Source organism: Sphaeramia orbicularis, chromosome 1, assembly GCF_902148855.1.
Source record: "Sphaeramia orbicularis chromosome 1, fSphaOr1.1, whole genome shotgun sequence".
NCBI classification, from domain to species: Eukaryota; Metazoa; Chordata; class Actinopteri; order Kurtiformes; family Apogonidae; genus Sphaeramia; species Sphaeramia orbicularis.
Window position 1 is genome coordinate 31,103,323 of NC_043957.1, and position 24,530 is coordinate 31,127,852.

The 24,530-nt window shown below is 38.3% G+C and overlaps 1 protein-coding gene across 1 annotated transcript; it reads left to right on the forward strand.

The window, feature by feature from the left end:
* Nucleotides 1-129: 129 nt before the first annotated feature.
* Nucleotides 130-23,790, forward strand: LOC115420176 (cAMP-dependent protein kinase catalytic subunit alpha-like). The gene is made up of 11 exons (XM_030135431.1): nucleotides 130-998; nucleotides 3,594-3,655; nucleotides 4,341-4,469; nucleotides 6,040-6,138; nucleotides 11,775-11,857; nucleotides 12,065-12,191; nucleotides 14,480-14,575; nucleotides 14,738-14,860; nucleotides 20,383-20,442; nucleotides 21,914-22,018; nucleotides 22,108-23,790. Exons 1-11 carry the CDS (start codon nucleotides 953-955, stop codon nucleotides 22,231-22,233), a joined length of 1,056 nt encoding a protein of 351 aa, XP_029991291.1. The 5' UTR covers nucleotides 130-952; the 3' UTR covers nucleotides 22,234-23,790.
* Nucleotides 23,791-24,530: the final 740 nt, after the last annotated feature.

Below are 24,530 nucleotides of genomic sequence, written 5' to 3' on the forward strand. Positions count from 1 at the left end.
GGGTGGGAGAGAGAGATTTTTTTTTATTATTTATTTTTTTCAGCGGGGGGGGGGGCTTTTATGTCAACCGCTCCTGACAGCCAATAGACGTCTCCACATTCACCGAGATTCCCACGATTCAACTGCATCAAGCCAATGGAGGAGAGAGACGGACCGAGGTGAACATGTACGTCGTCGCGAGATAAATAATCACTGACGCTCCCCTCGCTTGGCTTTTGTAGGGAGGCGGGACGCAGCGGTTGTTGATGGAGCGCGGAAGGCCAATCGGAGCAACGCGTTTGTCAGCGTCTGAGAGAGATAGCCAATTCGCAGCCGGACTCTAACCGTCAATCAACTGTGGTTCTGGAGAGTGGGCGGGATGTTCGCGCGACTGTAGTTCCGTCATCTCGCTCGTGTCCGAGGCTACGGGGGGCCAATGTTGATTTGGGCAAATTCTCATCGTTGTCGGACCCCGCCGAGGTTTAATTTATCAAAGCTGGGTTTCGGTAACAAAAAGTGGCAGGACCTCGATTGAGAATATTGCCCGCCAGCGGTGGTAGCTGTTTTTTGGGCTGGGGGAGAGGTGGGGATCCGGGGGGCCTGGCTCGGCGGGGGCTGCAAGGAGGGACAGGAGAAGACTGGATCCTCCGTGCTCAGGCTAACTGCGCCGAGCTAGCTAGGTCTAGCGAAGCCCCAGAGACGGAGATACCAAAAAGATAGCTCCCTGTGGATTTCATCTCGATTTCGACCGCCGGCTGTTGATGACCGTGCGTTGAGTGTGCCCGCTACAATCCCGTCTGGCTGTGGCACGGCATCAGCAGCTGTCAGGCTATTACAGATCAAGACCTCAGAGTTAACGCTCGGTACAGCTGGATTTAGGAAATACCGTTCAGACTTAATCGAGCTAAGACCGGCTTGACGGGGCTGCAGGGCGGCCAGAGAACCACGGATCGCCCGTTGACAACTTGTCATCATGGGCAACGCGCCCACGGCCAGGAAAGGCAGCGAGATGGAAAGCGGTGGGTACCTTTAACAGTAACATTCCACATAATTTCTGAGCAGCAGCTACAAAGATCGAGCATTTGCAATCATATATAATGCAGTAGTTAATATAAGCGTCACACATTGAACTGAGGCTGATACCCATTGGTCCCTTTATTTCTCCTACTCCATTTTACCTAGCACTATGGTATGGCTATGCTTGTCATTTGGTAAACGAATTAGCTTGTGGTGTTCACAGAACCTCGTTGTCAGCAGTCCAAATCCAGCAGCACATCCTGCACACTATGAAGAGCACTCATCAGATTATTCCTACTGAGCATTTTTGATTTATTTTATTGGATGTTGAGGTGGAATGAAGCAGGATGACATGTTTCCATGGCTTGTTTCTATCAGTTAAAATTAGTCAACTTAAAGCAGCCAAACACAACTTGTAAGCTGCTAGCATATTTGCATCTTCGGTGCACTGAGATACTGGTAACATCACACTAATTTATGTGTCACATGTTTCTCAAACAGCCGAGGCCTGTTGCTCCGCTCCATTTGGGAAGATGAGCTACAAAAACTGTGTGGATGAGCTGAATGAATGTAAGTGGGTTCTGGTGGACCCACAGTGATCTGCAAGTTGAGATGGTGTGGTGTGAATCCAGTGTAAGATACTGTCTGACTGCCATGCTAAAGATGACACAGGCTGCTGGGGTGTTTTCATAGAAGGATATTTAAAATAGCTTTTGTTTGTGCCTGGATATATATTGAATAACCTTTTTCTCGGCAGCACCAGGCAAAGGTTTTTGATCTTCTCATACTTAAACAACTGTGGAGTAATGTACTATACATCTACTAGAGATATGTAGAAATTGGTGGACTCAGACAGTGTAATGGTATTAAAATGTCCCACTTCAACTGACTGAGGTGGCATGAAGAGTGTATGACAAATCTAAGACAGGGGTTCTCAGACATCTTTCCCCATAACATCTAACATATATTAACTACTTGCAAAGAGAGTACATTATTTTCACAGCAAGATTCTTACCATTTCATGAAATATATGATATTGTAACACATTTAAATGACCAAACTCTTTTCTATTTCTAACCTCACACCTTTTTCCAGACCCTCCTTTGCTTCCATTGTCTCCAAAAAAATAAATATAAGCCTTATTTTTCCTATTTAATTCTGAAAATACATTCACATGTTGTTCTCTATTTGACTATACTAGCTTATGACAAGTGTGTCCTGACCTAAGATTTTGGAAGGCTGTGATATTTATTATTTCATATTTATGTGCTTCAGTTATTTTGATGTCTAGATGTAGAACTCATTGAGCCAGGTGTCTCCAACACATCGCTTGTGAGCTACCATTAGCTCACAAGGCCTTTTCTAGTGGCTTGCCAAGGGGTCAGTAATATAACAACACAAAGCTGATTCGTCACTTGGTAAAACAGGTCTAAATTTCCACCCAATCAAAATTACAGTTGTCCTGGTTGAACCTGAACTGGTGTCTCTAGTTTTCATTACAGTGTGATGACTCTGTAGAAGTGATAGGGTGATGATGGATTTATGTGCACGAAGTTGTTCAGTTTTTAATTGATATGTTTTGACAGCATACAGGGTGGGGAAGCAAAATTTACAATGAACATTTAGTTGTTTTTTCTCAGCAGGCACTACGTCAATTGTTTTGAAACCAAACATATATTGATGTCATAATCATACCTAACACTATTATCCATACCTTTTCAGAAACTTTTGCCCATATGAGTAATCAGGAAAGCAAACGTCAAAGAGTGTGTGATTTGCTGAATGCACTCATCACACCAAAGGAGATTTCAAAAATAGTTGGAGTGTCCATAAAGACTGTTTATAATGTAAAGAAGAGAATGACTATGAGCAGAACTATTACAAGAAAGTCTGGAAGATACTATTAAAGAAGAATGGGAGAAGTTGTCACCCGAATATTTGAGGAACACTTGCGCAAGTTTCAGGAAGCGTGTGAAGGCAGTTATTGAGAAAGAAGGAGGACACATAGAATAAAAACATTTTCTATTATGTAAATTTTCTTGTGGCGAATAAATTCTCATGACTTTCAATAAACTAACTGGTCATACACTGTCTTTCAATCCCTGCCTCAAAATATTGTAAATTTTGCTTCCCCACCCTGTACATGGATTTAGAAAAGGTTAAATCCTTCAGAAACACAACAGGTACATGCTGGTGAATTTTATGTGAGTATTCCATAGTAGAATAATTAGTATTGTTAGTATTGTTGAAAATGTTTAAAATATGCAGGAATACAGCATCCATATGCAGATGAAGTTTGTTTTTAGTGAGAGAATGTTCCTTTTCACAATTTTTGAAGTAATGAAAATGTACATACAGGAGTGCATTATTTGTTCTTTATATACAGGATTGTTCCATTTCATAACTTTTCAAATATTAACACAAATGTTAAAATATTTAGATATACAGCCTACAAATGTTTGTCTTTGTTTTCTTAATTAAAAAATAGCTTCATATTAGCACTTTTTAAAATTGTTATGTTAAAATAAACACTTAAGAAGACCACGTAAGCATTCCTTTTGTAAACACTGGTACTTTTTCTTCTTTGTTATCTGCAGTCAAGGAGTTCCTTGCTAAAGCCAAAGAGGACTTCCTCAAGAAGTGGGAAAACCCAGCACAGGTTGGTGTGTCTGATACTTCATGAATGTTATATACAAAATATAAAATCTACACTATTACAAGTTTTGCACATGGTTTTAAACCTGTTATAGGAGTTTTGAGTGCAATGGTTTTTAATCTTATCCTGTTGTGTTTTTCTAGCTACCTGCTGATAAGAGCTGGACATTGTGGCCTAAAAATTAAATCTTGATTAAAAAATAATAAAAATGCTATTACATATATAAACAAAGTTATATTGTGATTTTTGTGGAAAATATTGTGTTTGTGTTTTGAGTTTGTTTATTTGGTGATAATGTTGAAATGTGTATTTTCTAATTTATACATACAAACTCAAACTAATATACAAAATACAAAATCTTCAGAACTATAAAATCAGTAAAACAGTGGCTTCGTCTGCTTAGCATCACTGAATCCAGAAATACCATCATAATCGTACTGGACTATTATGGCACAGTGACTTTTCAGTGACAATTTTGTAATTACATGACACAGGTTGATGTTGTTGTCAATTGATCAATTAATTAATTTAGTTTTAATTTGTGTATACATTTACTTGCATTTGCAAAAATAAACATACACATTAGGAAGTGGAAACATTACCATAGAACAGATGAGAGGTGAAACATTGGCTAGCCATGCTGCAGTCGTCCTAACCCATTTTCACTCTTTTTGCTTTGTCCGCTCAGAACACTGCTTGCCTGGAGCAGTTTGAGAGGTTGAAAACCCTGGGCACGGGCTCATTTGGCCGTGTTATGCTGGTGAGGCACAGAGAAACGGGACAACATTATGCCATGAAGATCCTCAACAAGCAGAAGGTCAGCTGGGGTCAGGGGTCACTAGGGTCACAGTGGGATGTAGACTGTTTGTCATGTAAGGACATTGTGTGCTACATTGTCATACAAGTTATTCCTGCTAGAGTGTGAGATGGCATGGAAATGTCACAGATGTGAAAACTGTACATACTAGGCCTGTGACATTTGTTGATATTCGTCAAAGATGATGCTGGGGCTTTCAGATGCAGACAGACAGAGATGCAAATGCAGGTGGAAGCTGTTTATGTTGAGCCGAGGTCCACCTTTCTTCTTCTTTGTTGCCCTTGAACCTCTGTGAACCTGCTTGTGCTTGTTTATGCAAATCAAGTAGAATATTTTAAGTGTAACTGTCCCTATTTTTCTGTTTAGTCCTAGCCTCTCTTAACAATGTTTACAGACAACTCCAATTTTTGGTTAAATATTTAAAATGGAATGCTTTCAGTAGATCATTTGTTAACTGCTAAAACTCATGACATTAGTAAAAAAAAAAAAAAAAAAATCCAGGGTTGCAACTTAGTCTAAAGACATGCATGTTAGCGAGCTAGACTGGAGTGTTTTAACTGTATGTGCTAACAACCTGGCAAACTGCTTAGACTTTATTCCTCCTACTCGTGATACATCCAGCCCTTTTTTAGTCTGTACCACTCTGCGCCATAATTATGCTTGTGTGTCTGATTTACCAAAACTGGGAAAATTTGTTTGACTCCCACATTCACATATTTTCTGAGTGTGCACTGTGGTTTGTGACTTCTTTTCCACTTACACAAGGAAAGACCACTTTGATCTTGTGAAAATACAGCCATAACTTTAAAATAATAATGACAGTATTATATAATATTGACTATAGATTAATGCATCATCTATACATAATGTCATGCTCAATTTGTAAAAACAAACAAAAAAAAACTATAGCTTTACTACTGTGATATTTTTTATTGCATTTGCTTGTTGTTCACACAATTATTATCCAATCAAAGTTAAACAAAATGAAATATTCTGAATATTTTTTACATAATTTAATATATAGTACCATTATATCTTTTTCAGAAAATTTTGATATATATTTTTTTAAAGGTGGTGACCATCTGAATAGCAGGTATGATACAGTGGCTTTATATATTTTAGCTAAAATTAGTACATGCGTTTATTTCACAGTCTACAATCTGTGATGTTTTCAATACTTGGTAAAAATGACTTAACAGAAGAGTCAGGCTGTGTCCGAAATCACTGCCTTATTCCTTCATTCACTGCTCCTGATATAATAAACTGTCAATAGTTCACTCACTAGCAAGCACTAGACAGATATTTCAGACTCTTGTCAATTTCCATCATAACTGACAACTGTGGAATCACACAATGATCATTTTCATACCTGTAAAACTGTAATCTATTGCACTGTGGGATTGTTGTCACAAAGTAGTATATACTTACGTCTTGGGGGCTTCTTTTCACAATGCATTGAGGGATACATTGAGCCAACTATATAGCCTATAATTATTTTCACTATACTTTCAAAGCACCAAAGTATTACAGCATCTGTCTCCTTCCTTGTTGCCTCTACTTCTAACTTCAGGTGGTAAAGCTCAAGCAGATCGAACATACGCTGAATGAGAAGAGGATCCTCCAGGCAGTCAGCTTTCCTTTTCTGGTGCGGTTAGAGTACTCATTCAAGGTATGGAGAATTTATTATGCAACAGTTGTGTGTGATGATTCTGAATGACCAGAGTGATTTCTCCTTATCTGCTCTTTAACTTTCCTTGCATCCCTCAAAGTAGTTTTAAAATGAACTATTTGTCTTCGTGGCATGTTTATGAAAGTGAACAGAACAATAAGTGACTGTTTTACCCCAACACTCAGTCATCACACATCAAGTGAGGGAGTTAAGTACTATCAAGACTGTGCAGAACTGGGTCCCTTGGTTATCAAACAGTAAAATTAGTGCTGTGATGTTACCTACACCTGTTTAGCTCAGATTTGGTTTCAGCTCAGCCCTGTGGTAAATGCCTGGCCCATTAACTTCAAAAAGCATCAAAAAAAGAAAGTGTGTGGTGTACTATGACAAAATACTATCCAATCATATAACCAGTCTATTGGTTGTTTTCTATATAAGCTGACTGGCATCACTTGAGTCTTAGAGGTCATTTAAACAGTAGCGAATGTGTCACACAACAGGAAAATAGGTTATTACCCACCTACATCTGAGTGAAGAAAAGAATCATGAATCACTGACAAATAAACTTAATTCTGTCTCATTAAATACTAATATTTTAGTTTTATAGAGCAGTACTGTAAGGGGAGGCTTCACAGTGCGCTATCATTTCTGATATGCCCAAAACTTCCTGACATAGTTTAATTTCAGGGTTCTCATAGGGTCTTAAAAAGTCTTGAATATCCAAATCTGCATTTAATACCTTAAAAAAAAAAGCCATTAAAAGGTATTAAATTTGATATGGTAGGTCTTAAGTTATGTTGCCTTAAACTTGTTCGCTCTATTGTGTTTAAATGTGTCTGGGAAATGTCCAAGCTGCAAAGAAAGTAATGTTAGCCTACTCAGTTCCACCTGTTCCAACTTGACAATTTATGTTGAAACTAGGAACCAGTTATCACTAACTTTGCAGCCCTTGATGAGAAATTATTCGGAACGGTGGGAATCAAGGCATTGGAGCAAATCACTACATTTTCCTAAATTCTAGGAGTCACAAATATTTGCCAGTATGTCAGTGAAATGGGCATTCATTTCTGTTCTAATTAGTCTTAAAAAGGTCTTAAAAATTCTTAAATTTAACCTTTAGCCTTTTCATGATTTCAGAAATAATTTTGCATATAACAAGTTTAGAAATTTGTACTATTCCTTCACATGGACATTAGAGTTGAGTCCTGAACATTATTTCCCCTTAAAGCAGCATATGACTTTCATCACAATTTTTCCTTCAAATTTGTAAAACCTGATTGATATCTTAATTATCACTAATCCATTAGTCTTGCCATGCTTACGCACCTAAATCCCTTCCCTCATGGTGAACAACTTCAGAGATGACTCCATCACAAGCAGTCCGTTTGTTTACATACCAAACCGATACGTCACTCGGGCCTTTTTGGAAACTTTGTCGCAGAGTGCATTGTGGGAATGGGAATTCCATGCAGCCACAATAGCAACAAACACAGAAACAACAAGCAATGAAACTGTGTCTGTCACCAGGTCAGAAGAAATGGAAGGAATCACTGTAGTCAATTGTCATCTTATAATACAGGGTGTGTGATTGTGAAAAACAATACTTAGACATCAGTTTCATGCCATTTTCAGGAATATGTCATTGTGTAGATTTATCATACAATCCTCACAAGCATACAGGGTATGGCCGGGCCTTCACCGCTCACTCGTTTCTTACAGTTTGTGTATGATAAACCTACACAATAACATATTCAGAAAATTCCACAAAACTGATGTTTAAGTATTGTTTTCTACGATCACACACCCTGTATTATAAGATGACAATTGACTACAGTGATTTCTTCCATTTCTCCTGACCCAGTAACAGACACAGTTTCATTGGTTGTTGTCTCCGTGTTTGTTGCTACTGCGGCTGCGTGGAATTCCCATTCCCACAATGCACTTCGCAACAAAGTGTCTCAAAAGGCCCGAGTGACGTATCAGTTTGGTATGTAAACAAACTGACTGCTTGTGATGGACCCATCTTCGAAGTTGTTAACTGCGAGGGAAGTGATTTAGTATGGAAAGACTAATGGATTAGTGATAATTCGGCTATCACTGGGGTTTTACAAATTTGAAGAAAAATTTGTGATGAAAGTCATACGCTGCTTTAAGTATGTGTTACCAGCAACTATGGAAAGAAATAAATTCAGTCTCATGTAGAGAGACTACAAGCATGTAAATACCTGTCCTGTTAAACTTTTTCACCCCCACCTTCATGGTTGTTTGCACCTGCTCTGACTGACCCAGCGGGCGGCTGTGCTCCAATTGAGGCCTTATGCAGGTTAAGCTGTTTAGATGCACCTAAGATGCCCTGGGATTGAATACTCTGGCTGCTTCAAATAAACCTATTAACAGAATATTCCTGTCCATCTGTGTCGTCCAGCACTGAAAACTTCACAACAAACACAGACCTAGTTTGTCCTACTTGGATTTATTCTGTGTTATATTTAACAGTGAACACTGTGGGAGTCAATAATTACAACTTCCTAGTCTGTAAACACCAGCAAGTGGCTCCTCAAAAGGCTCAAAGTAACTTGAGATTTGAAAGTATGTAATAATATAATACAATTATTTTATCTGGAGCTAATATCTGGCCAACAAACAAACAAAACATGATTTACAAATGCCCTATAATTTACTAACAAATATGATTCGTGATTAATAAATTAATTTACTTGTACATAACAAATAGATATAATACTAATACATTATGTTTCAGAAGCAACTGCATGTTTTACATGTACAAAACATGTATATATCTCAGAAAAACACACAAAATGTGACTTTTGGCATAGTTTTTCCACAGTTTGTCTGTATGTGCAAAAACTTTGCCGTGGACTGAAGGCTGAAGGTTTTCAAATGCGGGCACGTTATGTTTTTTTTCTTTCCACGCTTTTCTCACAAATGTCCTGAGTAATTTATCATCACAACAGCAAGTGCCAGTTTAATTTAAAGGTGCTGTTATCATGCAGACTTCTATAAAGCACAGTTCTGAGTAATAATGATAGTTATGATTCATTCATTCATTTTCTGAACCCACTTTATCCTCACTAGGGTCATGGGGGCCTATCCTAGCTACTTATGGGCGAAGGCAGGGTACACACTGGACATGTCGCCAGTTCACCGCAGGGCTGACATATAGAGACAAACAATCGCTCTCACATTCACACCTGTGGGCAATTTAGATTAACTGATGAACCTATCAGTGCATGCCTTTGGATGGTGGGAGGAAGCCGGAGTACCCAGAGAACCCACGCAGACATGGGGAGAACATACAAACTCCACACAGAAAGGTCCCGCCCCCATCAACTGGTGTTGGAATTGAACCCCGGATCTTCTTGCTGTGAGGCACGAGTGCTATCCACTGCACCACCGTGTCGCCCATATAATAATAATAATAATAATATTCATAATCATAATCATCACATGTATGGTGGGCTAATTCTTCTGTCAGTGACTTGACCAAGGCACAGACTTCGATCTGGTGTTGATCCTCACTGCTCCTAATAGATGCCCTCTATTGCATTTGGAGGGGTTGAAAGCAGAGGAGAAATTTCCCCACAAGGAACTTATGTTACACCCCTTTTAAGTAAATTTTTAAGTATTATATAGATCAGCTGAAGCTACCTGTGTGTTTGGGGTGTTTTAGGTTATGCTGTTAAATTGACTCATAGCTCCACCTGCTGTTGATAAATTACTCAGGACTTACGTGACAAAGTCATCTAGGCAAACAAAGAAAGGCCTGTACCAAAAATCACATAAGATTTTTTTTTTTTTTTGGGCGAGGGGGGGAGTTTTATACCTCTGAGATGCGCTTTTTCTGAAGTGTGATATATTAGAAATATAATGTGGTTTTTGATTTTTTTTTTTTTTTTTCAACCATACTTTATATGTTAGTGAATCACAGCATACTTATAAAACGTACATTTTACAAGTACTTTTTCTCCATATTTATTGGGTAAACTTTCCTTTTATAGTCCCCTAATTACTAACTACTAACCCTGTACATATAAGGTCAATTATAGTATATTGTTTGGTCATTACCTCAAGTAAATATCTATGTAAATAGAGAGAAACTACAGCTGAAACACTTGGGAAAACGAAGGTAATTACAGTGTAGCTGTGACCACATTAGGATGGTAATAACTAGGGGTGGGCATTTTGACAAAAATATCATATCACGATTTTTAAAAACTGAAATCATGATCTCGATTTTGTCACAATTCTTTACACCGATCTTTGAGAGTAATTTGCAAGTTTCTGAACAGTGCAGCCAAAGAATTCCCCTATGTAAAACACAGCCCTAAAAGAAACAAGTAATTTAGCCCAAAGAACCTTCCAGAACATTTTTACTTTAGTTTGTGCAGTTTTGCCAACATGTGTCAGGAACATAAACATACTAAAATGTAAACAACAACACTGATTAAGTGCACTCTTGAACATAAAAACTAAACTGCACTTGATTTTGAGGTATAATAATCCATCCTTCCAGAACAGGTGGCTGGTAGTTCTGGTTTTTCAGCTGGTAGCTAATCAGTGTATTGGGTGGTCTTGAATAGAGGAAGAAGTCCAAAATGAGAAGAAGAAGAATCCAGGCCCTCCAAAAAAGGGTCAATGTGGAACGTGCTTACTGCTCTTCTCAGAGTGCCTTTACTAAATGCTTGTTACAGTTGTTTGCTTTAGTTTAACTCTACCTATTGCCTCTGGCTGTGGTGTGGCTGGTCTTCTAGCTCAGTTTGACTTTCATACTGTTTGGGATGCTGTCTCTTCAGCTGATTGAACAAGTTTGTAGTGTTGACATATGTTACTCTGAGAGTATAACACGACAGACCTGTATGTGGAGGACGTGGAGGACTCATGGCTAGTGTTGCAAACTCTGCACACACTGTCTGTGGACATTTAAGGTTTTAGAGTGGAGCGTACCAATTTCATATTCAAAAACAGGTTGATGTGCGCGGGTGTCCACGGAGTCAGGTACACCCGACTCTGTGGAGTTCAAGTCTTAAGTTGTGCTAGACGTGCCCTGCCATTGTAAGTTTCACTTTCACTGTGCATACTCATTGTGGGGTGCGTGCGGCATGGAAAACACCCCTGTATAACCCCTCCGATTCCACGATCTCTCTGCTTTGTCGGAACGTCGATACGTTCTAATCCTTCATGATCTAATATTGTCATATCACATACCCCTAGTAATAACTAATATATTATTATATTGTTTCTATTAAAATAGGTGACCGATTATTAGAAACACCACTTGTATTACACATCAATTCAAGTTTCTCAAGTTAAAGTTGCAATTATCTGAGATTGAGTGAATGGAGGTTTTTGTTTCTCTGTCCTTACTTACATAGTCTAACTAACTATCCAACATCATACTATATTGTACCATATATTCACTGGTTAAATGTTGGAGGACTGGAAAAGGAAGGATTTCCATTAATTGATCTGATCTGCAAAATACCAATACATTCAAGAAGACAGGATTATTTTTAATGGCCTAGTTACTTTTATCTTAGTCAGTCTGCTTCCTATGTGTGTTTACCCTATTTTATGTATATGTGTGCATTCACTAACCAATCCTCTGTCTTCTGCAGGACAACACTAACCTCTACATGGTGATGGAATATGTACCAGGTGGAGAGATGTTCTCCCATCTACGGAGAATTGGCAGATTTAGGTTAGTCTGTCTGTGTAGTGGAGCACAGAAGGATTTGATCTAGGAGTCAATGAACCTTCATATATTCTTCTCAATAGAAAACTACTGTGTATCGTTGTGAATGACTTTGACCTGTTCAGATTTAATCCTACTGCTACACTTTTCTGTTGTTTACTGTGTGCTCCAGTGATCAGCTCTTTTTCTGTCCATTTCACCATGTTTGTACAGTGAGCCTCATGCTCGATTCTACGCTGCTCAGATCGTTCTGACCTTTGAATACCTGCACGCTTTGGACCTGATCTACAGAGACCTGAAACCTGAAAACCTGCTCATAGATCAACAGGGCTACATACAGGTAAATAAGACCCGATGTACCTGAAATAGAATTAGACGGACAGATAATGTAGTTAACATTATCCGGTTTGATAATGTTTGCTGTTGATGCAGTGTCATATTTCAAACATGTTCGCTTTATTCAACATAGCAAGCTTAAGAGCTTTGGCACCAGCCTATTTGAATGAGTTCTGACTGAATACACAGGATAGAAGATGTCTGTTATCTCTTAGGTAATAGACTACGGCTCAGCTAACAGCTACAAGTGTATTAGTGACATGAGAAGTTACTAAAATAACACAAAACAGATACATGGCATTTTTCAGAAGAATTTTGTACCATAGTTGTATCTTTAGTTATGTTATAAAATGCTAGAGAAATGGAGATTCTTTTTTCTTTTCTAGTTTTTTTTTCATATAGTAGAAATCATACACATCAATACATGTTGGTTAAAAATTGTGATGGATGGTTACCAAAAACCCTCAAGGGGCTTAACAAGTAGCAACCTTCAGATTTCAAAGATTATTTACAACTCTAATTAAAAATATAGAAAAATATATGCAAGCTGCACAAAAGTACATTTTCTACAAATGAAATTCCACAATATACCAAGCTTAGAAATGTATCCCATGTGGAAAATTACACTCACTCAGGAGCAGAGTTTTCACAGCTTTTCAAAATTGAATTTGAGGAAACTCTGTAAGAAGAGTTGGCATTCTTTCTTCTTAATGCCATTTAAACTATCCTGTAAACTGCACAATGTCACTGCATTGCATATTTACTACTGAAGGTCCAGTGTGTAATATTTATTTGTATTTAGGAAGATGTGATTGTATAAATGTGTATAGTTATGTGAAAAAGCAAAAAACATTGTGTTTTCATTACCTTAGAATGAGCCGTTCATGTCTATAGACAAAGTGAGTTGTCTTGATCCCACCATGTTTTTATTGTGACCCAGAACTAGGGCTGCATGATATTGGTTAAACTTGTGATATGGGTGTACAGCATTGCGATAACGATAATATTGCGATATTACTCGTTCACCTAAAGAAATACCAGTTTCCTTAACAATGTTAAAATGAGCTGATGCTGACTCAATTTTTTTTTTATACCTTTAGACACAATACTGTACTACTACAATCAATGACGCAGTTCTGTCCAAGAACCTGGTGACGCTGCTACCATAGACCGTCAAACACAAACATAGTCAAATATTTTGTCATTTTATTCACTTATAACAATGTGTAAATGACATGGATGCATTTCATAATAACAAAGTGCCAGAGTACCACCATGTAAGACCTTTAACAAAACCTTATTCCATTGCTTGCCTGGTTTGGTAAATGCTGCATATAAAAATAACATTTTTAAATATAGTTGTTCAGGCCTTTCCCAAAGTGGTGCTCTGAAAATATTCACATCTTTTCAACATTAATAACAGGTAAACTTGCACTCAGCCAGCAACAGTAGCATTACTTCAGTTTTTTGCCAGAAAGACTAGCATGTTAGAGTGATAGAGAAAACCACTCTGGTACCCCATGGTGTGTAAAACAGAAAGCTGATGGAAAAAAAAGAAAATAAATTATTGCACATCTTTGCGATATCAATATTGCACATTCCGTTATCGTGATAACGATATTTTTTTGATGTATTGTGCAGCCCTACCCAGAACTTATTGCCATTTCTGCATTGCTATCACCTACTATGACTATTAATATCCTCTTATTTAAAATGTCTATAACAGAGACCAAACACTGGCTGTAAGGAGGGACTTTCACATTTTTTGTGGCCATTGTGGGTGAGGGAGTGATGATTTAGATGGCTTCAGTCAGCCAGACTGCGCTAAATATTACATGTTGAACTTGCAAGTTGGCGACCACACCAGTGCTATTCTAAAATAAAGGACACTGAGTGAAAATAAATAAATATAGAAAAATATATGACCAGCATTAATTCAAAACTGTACATTTATGACTACATTCAGACTGATGAATGTCAGAGATTCATGCACCAAAATAAACCATAATTGTCTAAAATTTGGGCTTGATGGGCGCACAAATACAGCTGTTGGTAACCTGTTCCTTTTGTAATGCAAACTCTGCTGCCCCCCAGTGGTCGAATGTCAAATGGTGAAAGAGTTTTACTGCTGCCGAGGAAGCTTTCCTGTCTTTGTCTCTGCATTTGCTTCTCTAGATCGTAGACTTGCTTTGTCTGTAAGATGTTTCATGTACAAAGAACATGGTCTGAAAAAGGTGTTTGGTGCTCTCTGTTGCTCAGTATTTCTCACTTCCATTTTTATTCCTATGGCAGGTGACAGATTTTGGCTTTGCCAAACGTGTAAAGGGCCGGACCTGGACACTGTGTGGCACCCCAGAATATCTGGCCCCAGAGATTATTCTCAGCAAGGTGAGCCACCATTGTTCTTGGTTATATACCTGTGAATGGTCAGAATGAGGAATTTTAATGGAGTAACTTTAGCTACATGCCCTACCCCTGAAGATGGAATAGTTACACATTTAAATCTTAATGACCTTTTCTTTTCACTGTTTTCTTCTTTCACTCCACCAGGGATATAACAAGGCAGTTGACTGGTGGGCGCTTGGTGTACTCGTCTATGAGATGGCAGCTGGGTACCCTCCCTTCTTTGCTGACCAGCCTATTCAGATCTATGAAAAGATCGTATCAGGGAAGGTGAGTCTGACTCTCAGATTACCATTTTCTAACATTTGATGATAGATTAAAGTGTTTATTTTAAATGTTTATTGCATTCTTTTTGCTTAACTCTCAGTTTAAGCCTTCATTGATTTGACAGACAAGTGTTACTTTTGCTTTTACTTACTTTTACTCATGACTTTTACAAACTGTTGCTTTTGCCGACTATTTATGCCTCCATGCCAGCAACAGACACATACCAGAGGTATTATATTTTTGGTTTCCATCCACTCATATGTAGGACTGAATCTTGTAAATGTGATATCTCAGCAATGGCTTGACGAGATTTATTCATAAGTGGCACGAACATGCACTTGGGTTGAAGATCGAGCTGAATAGGATTTGGACAAAATTTCACGCAAATATGTATTTAAATAACAGTGACGTGATGACATTTTAGGTCCAACAGGTCAACAGTTGCCTTCAAAAAACACACTTAATACCATCTTTTTGATTCTTTCAAAATCGGCACTACATAAATTGTAGAAGTCTGAAAAGATATAGAAAGGGGAGATCAGAAGATCTTGTTAGAAAGCATGACACAAGCTGTTAGAATGTGGCTGCAGACGTAAAAGAGGAAATGAGTACAAAGACTTTTATATACAGTCTTCACAGTGGTCTGATTCTTTATTAATAGGTCAATGTGGATATTACTGGTTTTGAGAGAATATAAATTAAGTTTTATATACTGATAAATTATCATATGTGTGTGAAATTTAGTAAAATAGCCCAAACTATCTGGTAATGTACTGATCAGTCATACAATCTAAACATGCTCATTTTACATGACTGTAGATCCATACTGACATTCAGGCTCTATTAAGATGGCAGTGCTGTGGCAACATCTTGCAAGAACACATTTCCTATCTCATCTTCTTATATCTATAGATATAAATTGCAACTTTACTGATTTATGAAGGCATACAACCATTGAATTTAAAAATTAACTGTCTTGAGTCGGTTTCAGCTTTATTTCTAAACATCCTGGCCAAAAAAAAGGCCCCTTCACAAAATTTAACTGGTCTACCTTCAGCTTTGATTACAGGACACATTTACTGTGGCATAAATAAAGTGACACAATGCCTATGCAGTAGGGTTGGGAAGATTATCAAATATGTACCGATACACCGACATGCACATGCACAATTAGAGTGCACTGGTAGAGAAGCTGCGAGTCAAGGAAAATTTTGGAATGATATTGAGATGCATTGTTATTGAAAGTTTGTATCTATAAATTTCAATCCATCCAATAGAATATATTTTTACTTGCATTTAAGTGTTACTATTTATTACCTCCGCCAAGGAGGTTATGTTTTTGCCAGGGTTTGTTTGTCTGTTTGTTTGTTTGTTTGTTTGTCTGTCCGTTAGTGTGCAACATAACTCAAAAAGTTATGGACAGATTTGGATGAAATTTTCAGGGTTTGTTGGAAATGGGATAAGGAAGAAATGATTAAATTTTGGTGGTGATCGGGGGTGGGGGGGCCCACGGGGGGGGCCACTGATCAGCCTTGGCGGAGGTCTGCGCTCTCCGAGTGCTTCTAGTTTGGGTAAAGTTTTTCTTTTCTGAAGACCCACGTTAACGTGTGCCGTGGATTCGCAGATGCGTACACTGCACACTACAGTATGAGCTCCACGGATGCACTATGGCATGTGCACCACGAATGAATACTAGATTGATTTGGTGAGGGAGCAAAAAGTTAGGCTGAGCCCCTTTCACATCTTAGTCTTCTTCACCATATCTAAATATCTGGGATTTTTATCTTTATTTTAGCTCTACTAAAATGTGGAGAAAATATACCTAAAAAGATTAAACTAAAGAAATGCTTTTTAAACAGTGCTGGTAAAGTCTAATTAATAATTTATTTACAAGGAAAAAGTTTGGACACCCTTGTCTTCATTATTTAAAAGATAGAATCCTGAAAAAGCCTTTAACAATCTTCAACTGTTTTGTACTTGACCAAGTACATTCAATCTGCATTTTAGGCATTGGAAATAAAAATGAACATAAGAGTGTTCCAACTTTTCCTCCCAAATATATTGAATTTACCAACATATTTTAAAAAGCATTTATTTAGTTTCATCTCTTTTGATCTATGTGTTCCATATCTTACTATTGTTATAAAAAATACCAGAATCCTAGATATTTATAGGGTTAAGAAAACAAAGATTTAAAGGGGGCGTCCTAACTTTTTCACTACTGTTTGTGAGGTGTTTGTTTGTGTGTTTGTGTTTGTGTATGTGTTCTGAAATTGCACAAAAGCCAGTTTGTGAGAAGTCATGGTTTTATTTGAGAAATAAATAATCAAGCTCATTGAATTGCATTGCATATTCTTTTACCAGAATGAATGTGTTGAATTACAGAGTGCTTAATCGCTCGGTATCGTGATTTGGGTGTGAATCCTATCGTATTGTGAGATGCCACACACGTATCTTTAATATACCAGATTGGAGATACTGAATTGAGATGTCTATCATATAGGCCTTACAACTAAGATTCCCAACCCTACGATGCAGTGTCACAATAAGTGTCTCAACATTTATTTCTATTCAGTTGCATTAATTTTTCTCCATGATCTTGTATTGATGATGCCAGAGTCAGACCTTTGTAAAGTCTTCTCAGGGTCATCACAAACATCAGTGGGGTTCAGGTCTGGACTCTGCAGTGGCCAATACATGTGTGAAAATGGTGTCTAATGCTCCTTGAACCAGTATTTCACAAGCCTCATGAATCCTGGCATTGTCCCATCTTTATGCTGTCTGTCAAACTCATGGTTGTTTCAGGAATGAGAAGCGAATCACTGTATTAGTTAGCGTTAAAGAACTTGCTGCCACTGAGACATATAGATCACTGTTAAACCCAGGCCGGGACTTTTTTTGGCCAGGCTGTGTAGATAGTTGTGGTGTAACCCAGACTGTTGAAGCCATTATGTAGGTTGTATTACACAGAACTTTGTGATGTCTGCTCCTCAAACTTTTTCTAGGCGTCAATGCACTACCGGTGTTCGCACATATTTGTGTTTAATAGTAGATAATAAACAGAATATACCTTAGAGTTCTAATCATAGCAGACTAGAACGTTAGTCATTACTGATTCAGTTAACACTAACCATGGATGTGTTTCTGTTATGATAAATAGCATCACTAGTTGCACTTTGTTCTATGTTGGACTGAAGGCAGACTGGATACTTCAGTGGCTCACTACTCACTCGAGAGTTTCAACAGGGTATAATGAGCAAGCAGGTTTGGAATGCGACTGCTGCAGCTAACTGGCACAAAAGTATGTTGACATCCCCAGTATAACATTAGAGCTTACTTAATTTTTACTTTATTTTATTTTATTTATTTTTGCTTTTTACAGTATAAATATTACAGTTAGCTACTTTTATTATTTACCAAAATATCTGAAAATAGGGGGAAAGAGAGGAATCCCTGATGTGTTTATTTTATTTTTTTACACAAACAGCTTGCCTAAAACATTACCTTATATATTAAGCGGAAAGTATGTAACATTTTCTGAAAAAATACAATATAGAGAAGACTCATACTATTAGTTGTAAGTCCATACTTTGGAACTTCTGTCTTTATATGGTGGTGTATTTACTGACAGAGACCCTTCCCTCTGCTTGTATTTTTTATGTATTTTCCTTTTGCTTTGCTGTGTTTAGGGCATTTCTGTGGAGTTCTATATCCACACAATAACAGTGTTACACAGTGGTGGCTCGCCAGTAGAGGGCACTAGGCACCACCCCACCTGTCTCACATGAAGAAGAAAATGATAGGAATCACCTAAAATTATTTTTTTAAACACATTAATATTTACATAAACATGCTATGTATAATACAGCCAGTGAGTACCATGTATAATATGAATTCAAGTGTAGTTTAAAAATGTTTTCGGTCATTTAGTGAGCTGTCAAGTCACATGTTTCCTGTTTGGGACACAAAAATGTGTGCCCGAGGCTCTCCGTTTACACTAGTACACTCTCGTTATAATGGGTGCATGCACAGTAGACCACCCTCCAAAGCAAGAGATAGGAGAGCCTCAGGGTACAAATAATTGCGCCCAACTACCACACACACGAATGAACGTCACATCCCGAAAAGAATCAAGACCTTCCTCAGGAATTCAATCAGTAAATAGGTCTGTAAGTAATACTACTGAGCCATGATTAAGTGGCTGGATAGTTCAGTGGTTGACACTACTGACTCTGATGCTCTGATTTGTTTTAGCCCTCACATTGATTTTCTAGTTTTTAATGCCATACGATCTACCTGTATTACATTTACCGCTGTTCTAAATGCGCTGGCCATACTATCAGTGGAAAAGACACTTATCAGGGACATGCCTGACTTTAACAATAGAGTCATAGAAAAATGTGCATGTTTGAAGGATAGACGGGTGAAATTTACATAGAAAAAAATGCATGTCTGAAAACACATGCTGTGTATTTTTATTTTAATTTAAATTAATATTTTAAAATAGTAGTGTATGTACTTTGGTGTATCCTAGTGGTGGTATATTGTTATAGGGCAGCTGAAAACTCACTTGGATACTGCACCCCACCAGACAATAATTTCACCAGTCGCCACTAGTATTGTAGTGTCTACAGGTGAATCAATATAAAAACAAAGCTTCACTGGCTCACTCTGCTCTTCCCTCTTGCTGCACCGCCTATAGTGTTGTGTAGTTCTGTCTGAGAGACAAAACTCTGGGCAAAGCACAAAGTCTGACACTCTCAGTCTGCCCATGCTGGTTGCATGTTTACCAGACTTTTCTTTTTTTTAATGGGTGGTTTAGAATAAATTACTATGAAACAATAAGAACTAATTTTTTTCTATTTTTAGATCAGATAGAACATTATTGATCCTTGGGCAGAGCTCTCTCTTCTCTCAGTCAGCTCTCATGCTCTCCTTTCAGTCTATTGCATTGCCCTTCTTGCCTCTTTCATTTAGTGAACAGGAAGGGCAAGTCTCGAACATTTTTTAATAAACATAAGCAAGAAATATTTCACATTCGTTACCTTGTAGGAGACGCATTCATATTTTACTTTTAATGCAGTAGAAGATTTTCACTCCCTGAACTGTACTTATTAGGTGGCTGTCATCTGCCAATATGGGATAACAGTCAACACTAACAGAGTAGGAAACATTAAACTGCAGTTCACACTTTCTTTTTTTCTCTACTGCACTTTAATCATGTATTATTCATCTAGATTGATCTATGTTTTCACTTTATCTTTCAATGCACAATGTCATATCTATTATATCTGAATTTGCAATTGATTACATTTCTATTTTTAATGATCGTTGTCTGTTACTAAATGCGAGTTCTTGAATTTGTCTAACTGTTATTGGTTGCCATGTGAAAACATTTTTTGAAGTGGTTTTTCATGAAATTATTGATGTGGGACATCAGTTTGCACTGAATTATAAAAACTGTTTACGTCTTACCTATAAGCTGCTGCTGTTTCATCACTCTCGTTGGTTCTTGTCTGTCTCAGGTGCGTTTCCCGTCTCACTTTAGTTCAGACCTGAAGGACCTCCTGAGGAACTTGCTACAGGTGAGGATGAATATGTCAGCCACTTTTAACTAGGCATGTATACACCGATCAGCCATCACATTCTGACCACTGACAGGCAAAGTGGTATTAATGTTGATTATCTCAATCCATTGGACTGTATTAGACAGCAAGTGAACATTTAACCCTCAAAGCTGATGTGTTAGAAACAGCAAAAATGTGGAAGAGTAGGGATCTCAGCAATAAATTGTGAGGGTCAAATCACTGGGTCAGAGCATCTCCAGATCTTGTTGTTCATTCCCAGTATAAAGTGCTTTGTACCTACCAAAAGTATCTAAAGAACAACTGGATCTCAACCAATCAAGCATCTATTTGAGCAGATCATTATTACTATCTGATTAATATGGTGTAGGTTCCCCTTTTCCCACAAAAACATCCCTGACCCAAGGCTTAGACTCCACCAGACCTCTGAAGGTGTGCTGGGGTATCTGGACCAAGACATTAACAGTGGATTCCTAAAGTCTTGTAGTGAGGTGGACCTCCATGGAACAGATTTATTTGTCCAACACATCCTACAGATAATCAATTGTCCTTAGATTGGGATGTTCTTCCTTTGTCCATTTGTGGTCGGTAACCACTGCGGACCGGGAACACCCAACAAGACCGGCAGTTATGGAGATGTTCTGACCCAGTCATCACTGTTACAACATGGACCTGGTCAAAGTCACTTGGTTCATTATATTGCTCATTTTTCTGCTTCCAACACATCAGCTTCAAGGACTAAGTATTCATTTATGCCATGTTTCCACTACGTGGCACCGGCTTGACTCAACTCAACCCGGCCTTTTTGCGTTTCCATTATGAAAAAGGACCTGTAATCTGGTACCGGATATTAGTTTTTTGGTGTCACCTCCGCCGAGGTTCCAAGACTGGGGACCAGATACTAAACACTGCAGTAAACACTGCAGGCCATTGATTGATCAGAGACTTGTCTCTGTGACCCGCCATTTTACAAAAAACAGATGCGGAAGTTGGCAGTAAATGTAGCGGTAGGTTAATCTACATGATGCCAGCCCGAAAACTACACCATGGTTGGTCAAGGAGATTCAGTCTTTGGTGACCGATGTAAAAATTCAGCATGAGCTTGATGAGACAACACGCAACAAGCGAGTTTATCAACAACTCTGAGGAGACGACACGGAAGTAACAAGCCGTATCGGTATGACGTCCAGGTACTCTAAAGTCTGTAGTATCCTGTAATGGAAACGGTCTCCAGGAATAGTATCTGGTACTTGAGTCGAGTCGAGCTAGTTCCATGTAGTGGAAACGCGGCATTACTGCCTGATATATCCAACCCAGTGAAAGGTACTGGTGGAATAAAATAATCAACATTATCGCCACTTCCCCTGTCAGTGGCAATAATGTTATTGCCGATCGGTGTGTATGGTTTACTCTGTATTTTGAAAGAATTGTAATGTAAAAGTAAAATAAATGCCATTGGTATTGTCTACAGGTGGATCTGACAAAACGTTACGGGAACCTGAAAAATGGCGTCAATGACATAAAAGGACACAAGTGGTTTGCAACCACTGATTGGATTGCCATCTACCAGAAAAAGGTGTGTGCTTCTAAATTCTGTGCAGAGTAAATATATGACAATCTTTTTTTAGGACTTTTTTTTTTATGTATGTGCTCATTTTCGTTTAGGTGGAAGCTCCCTTCGTCCCCAAGTTTAAAGGACCAGGCGACACCAGCAACTTCGATGACTACGAAGAGGAGGAGATCCGCGTCTCCTTCACTGAGAAATGTGCCAAGGAATTTGCTGAGTTCTAGAGTAAAGAGAGCTAGAGAGGAAGAAAGAAGGAAGTAGGGAAAGTCAAGGTAGGCTGGTCAAGTGGGAGACATAAGGAGAGAACACAGTCTCCTGTCCACAAGCACCAGCTTCAAAAAGAGAAAAATGAAGATAGAGAAGGGAAAAGAACGAGGAGACCGATAACCAGCAGTGTTGCCTTTTCTGTTTAACTTCTGTTGTATTTTATTTATTATTCTGTCTTATTTATGGATCCCTTTATAATGAAAGTGTGCTTCAGATTCATGGGTAACCTCTCTTATTTAGAGTTGCCTCTACACATCTTCACCCAAGATCTTCTTGTCTTCTTTATTGTTACATTCATCATTTGTTCACTTTTAGACCTCAAGACAGAGGAATCAGTCTGTACTAATCTACTGCAGTATATTTGACATTTCATGGGGTACATTTAGTCTTAAATTGAAATTTATTTGTTCGTTTCTCGTGAGCAACAGCCAGATTAATGTCAAATTTTCAATAAGTCACATGCACTCTCTGCTTAAATGACTATGTTTTACAGTTATGTCTTAATTTTTTCGTACATATGGAAATCATTGCCCTGTCATATTGTTGACAGCTAACTTCAGAAGTACTGACTTTGACCAAAAGAAAAATAACAGATACACTATGTGCTCAGATTTGATCAGACAGACATATGAACTAAGGGAAAAAAGTCAGTCAAGTTTACCACATAACTTCATCTGTACTTCTTGTCGGTGTTATCATAGCCAGGGTTTATGCATATCTACAGCTGTCAATTTTTAGATGTCCTCAGAGACTAGTGGTTCCAACGATAATCATGTTACACTAAAACAAGGATAATAGAAGGGAAATATTCTAGTTGTAAAGGTTTTGTGAAGGTACACCATAGCATATTGGTATCTCAGGTCTGAACATAGAGGCTCAGTAGAGGCTCGACAAAAAGCATTAGGGTCAGCAGGGAAAGGAATAGTGTTGGTCACTTATTTAAGATAGACGGCAGATGTGAGGAGTCAAGTGATGGTTGGAGTTAAGACGTCCATGAAGGGCATTGTTGACTTTCGTTTTGCTTCTTCCACAGTTCTCTCCTTCCAGTAGATTTGGTTTTGTTAAAGCAACAACTCAGTTTCATCTTCAAACTAGTTGCTGTCTCTTGTTGGCGCATACTCACTAGTGAAGTTAAACCTGCATGTTAAAGAAACCATTTGGCCCTGGACACCTTCAACTTTAAGAGGTCACCTGAAGCAGACTACCTCACACTGCTTCAGGCCAGCGGTCAGAGGAGCCCATTGACCATTGATGATGGTCTGATGGTGTACTTTAGCCTTATGGTCTTCTATAGCAAACCCATGCTTATGTTCATCTCCCCAGCACCAGGCCCTATCCTCTTATTCCTCTTATCAAACTTGGACTACACTCCATGTGACAATCTTACAGGTGACAGCAGCTTTGTCGTGTTGAAATATGACTTTTATTTAGTTACATTAAAAATGACTGGCATGAAGAAGTTACAAAAGGGTAGCACACCAGGAGTAGGATAGATCTTGTACTAAAAAGAGACAGAAATGTTCTTACTGCACTGTATACAGTCTGTCCATTTAAAGTAAACAACACATAGCACTTCAACTGCTGCTGAGTTGATGACAGCAAAGTACGCTCAAAATGGGGGTCGTGATAGGATTTGTCCATTCAGATTTCATTCATTTTCTGAACCTGCTTTATCATCACTAGGGTCACGGGGGTCGCTGGAGCCTATTCCAGCTACTTATGGGCGAAGGCGGGGTACACCCTGGACATATCGCCAGTTCATCACAGGGCTGACATATAGAGACAAACAATCGCTCTCATATTCACACCTACAGGCAATTTAGATTAACCTATCAGTGCATGTCTTTGGATGGTGGGAGGAAGCTGGAGTACCCAGAGAGAACCCATGCAGAAACGGGGAGAACATACAAACTCCACACAGAAAGGTCCCACCCCCCATTCAGATTTTATTAAATGAAATCATGTGACACCAGTGTCTGTTTCAAACATTAAAATGCCTTTTTTTATAGTTGTGTTTAGTTTTGCCACAACAATGGAGATAATCTAATTAGGTTCATACATGCACTTCAGTTTGTTTCTCAACAGCTCAAACTCCAGATATTTTTTAGTCCAAAACAGAGAACAATAATGCAGAATGACCCAGGTACTATGTGTAATAGTATGTAATGTTTGTTTTGTGTTATCTGCAAATGGGATAAAATATCAATTAAAATAGTTGAGGTCTTAAGATCAAGCAGATCAGGTAATACAACAG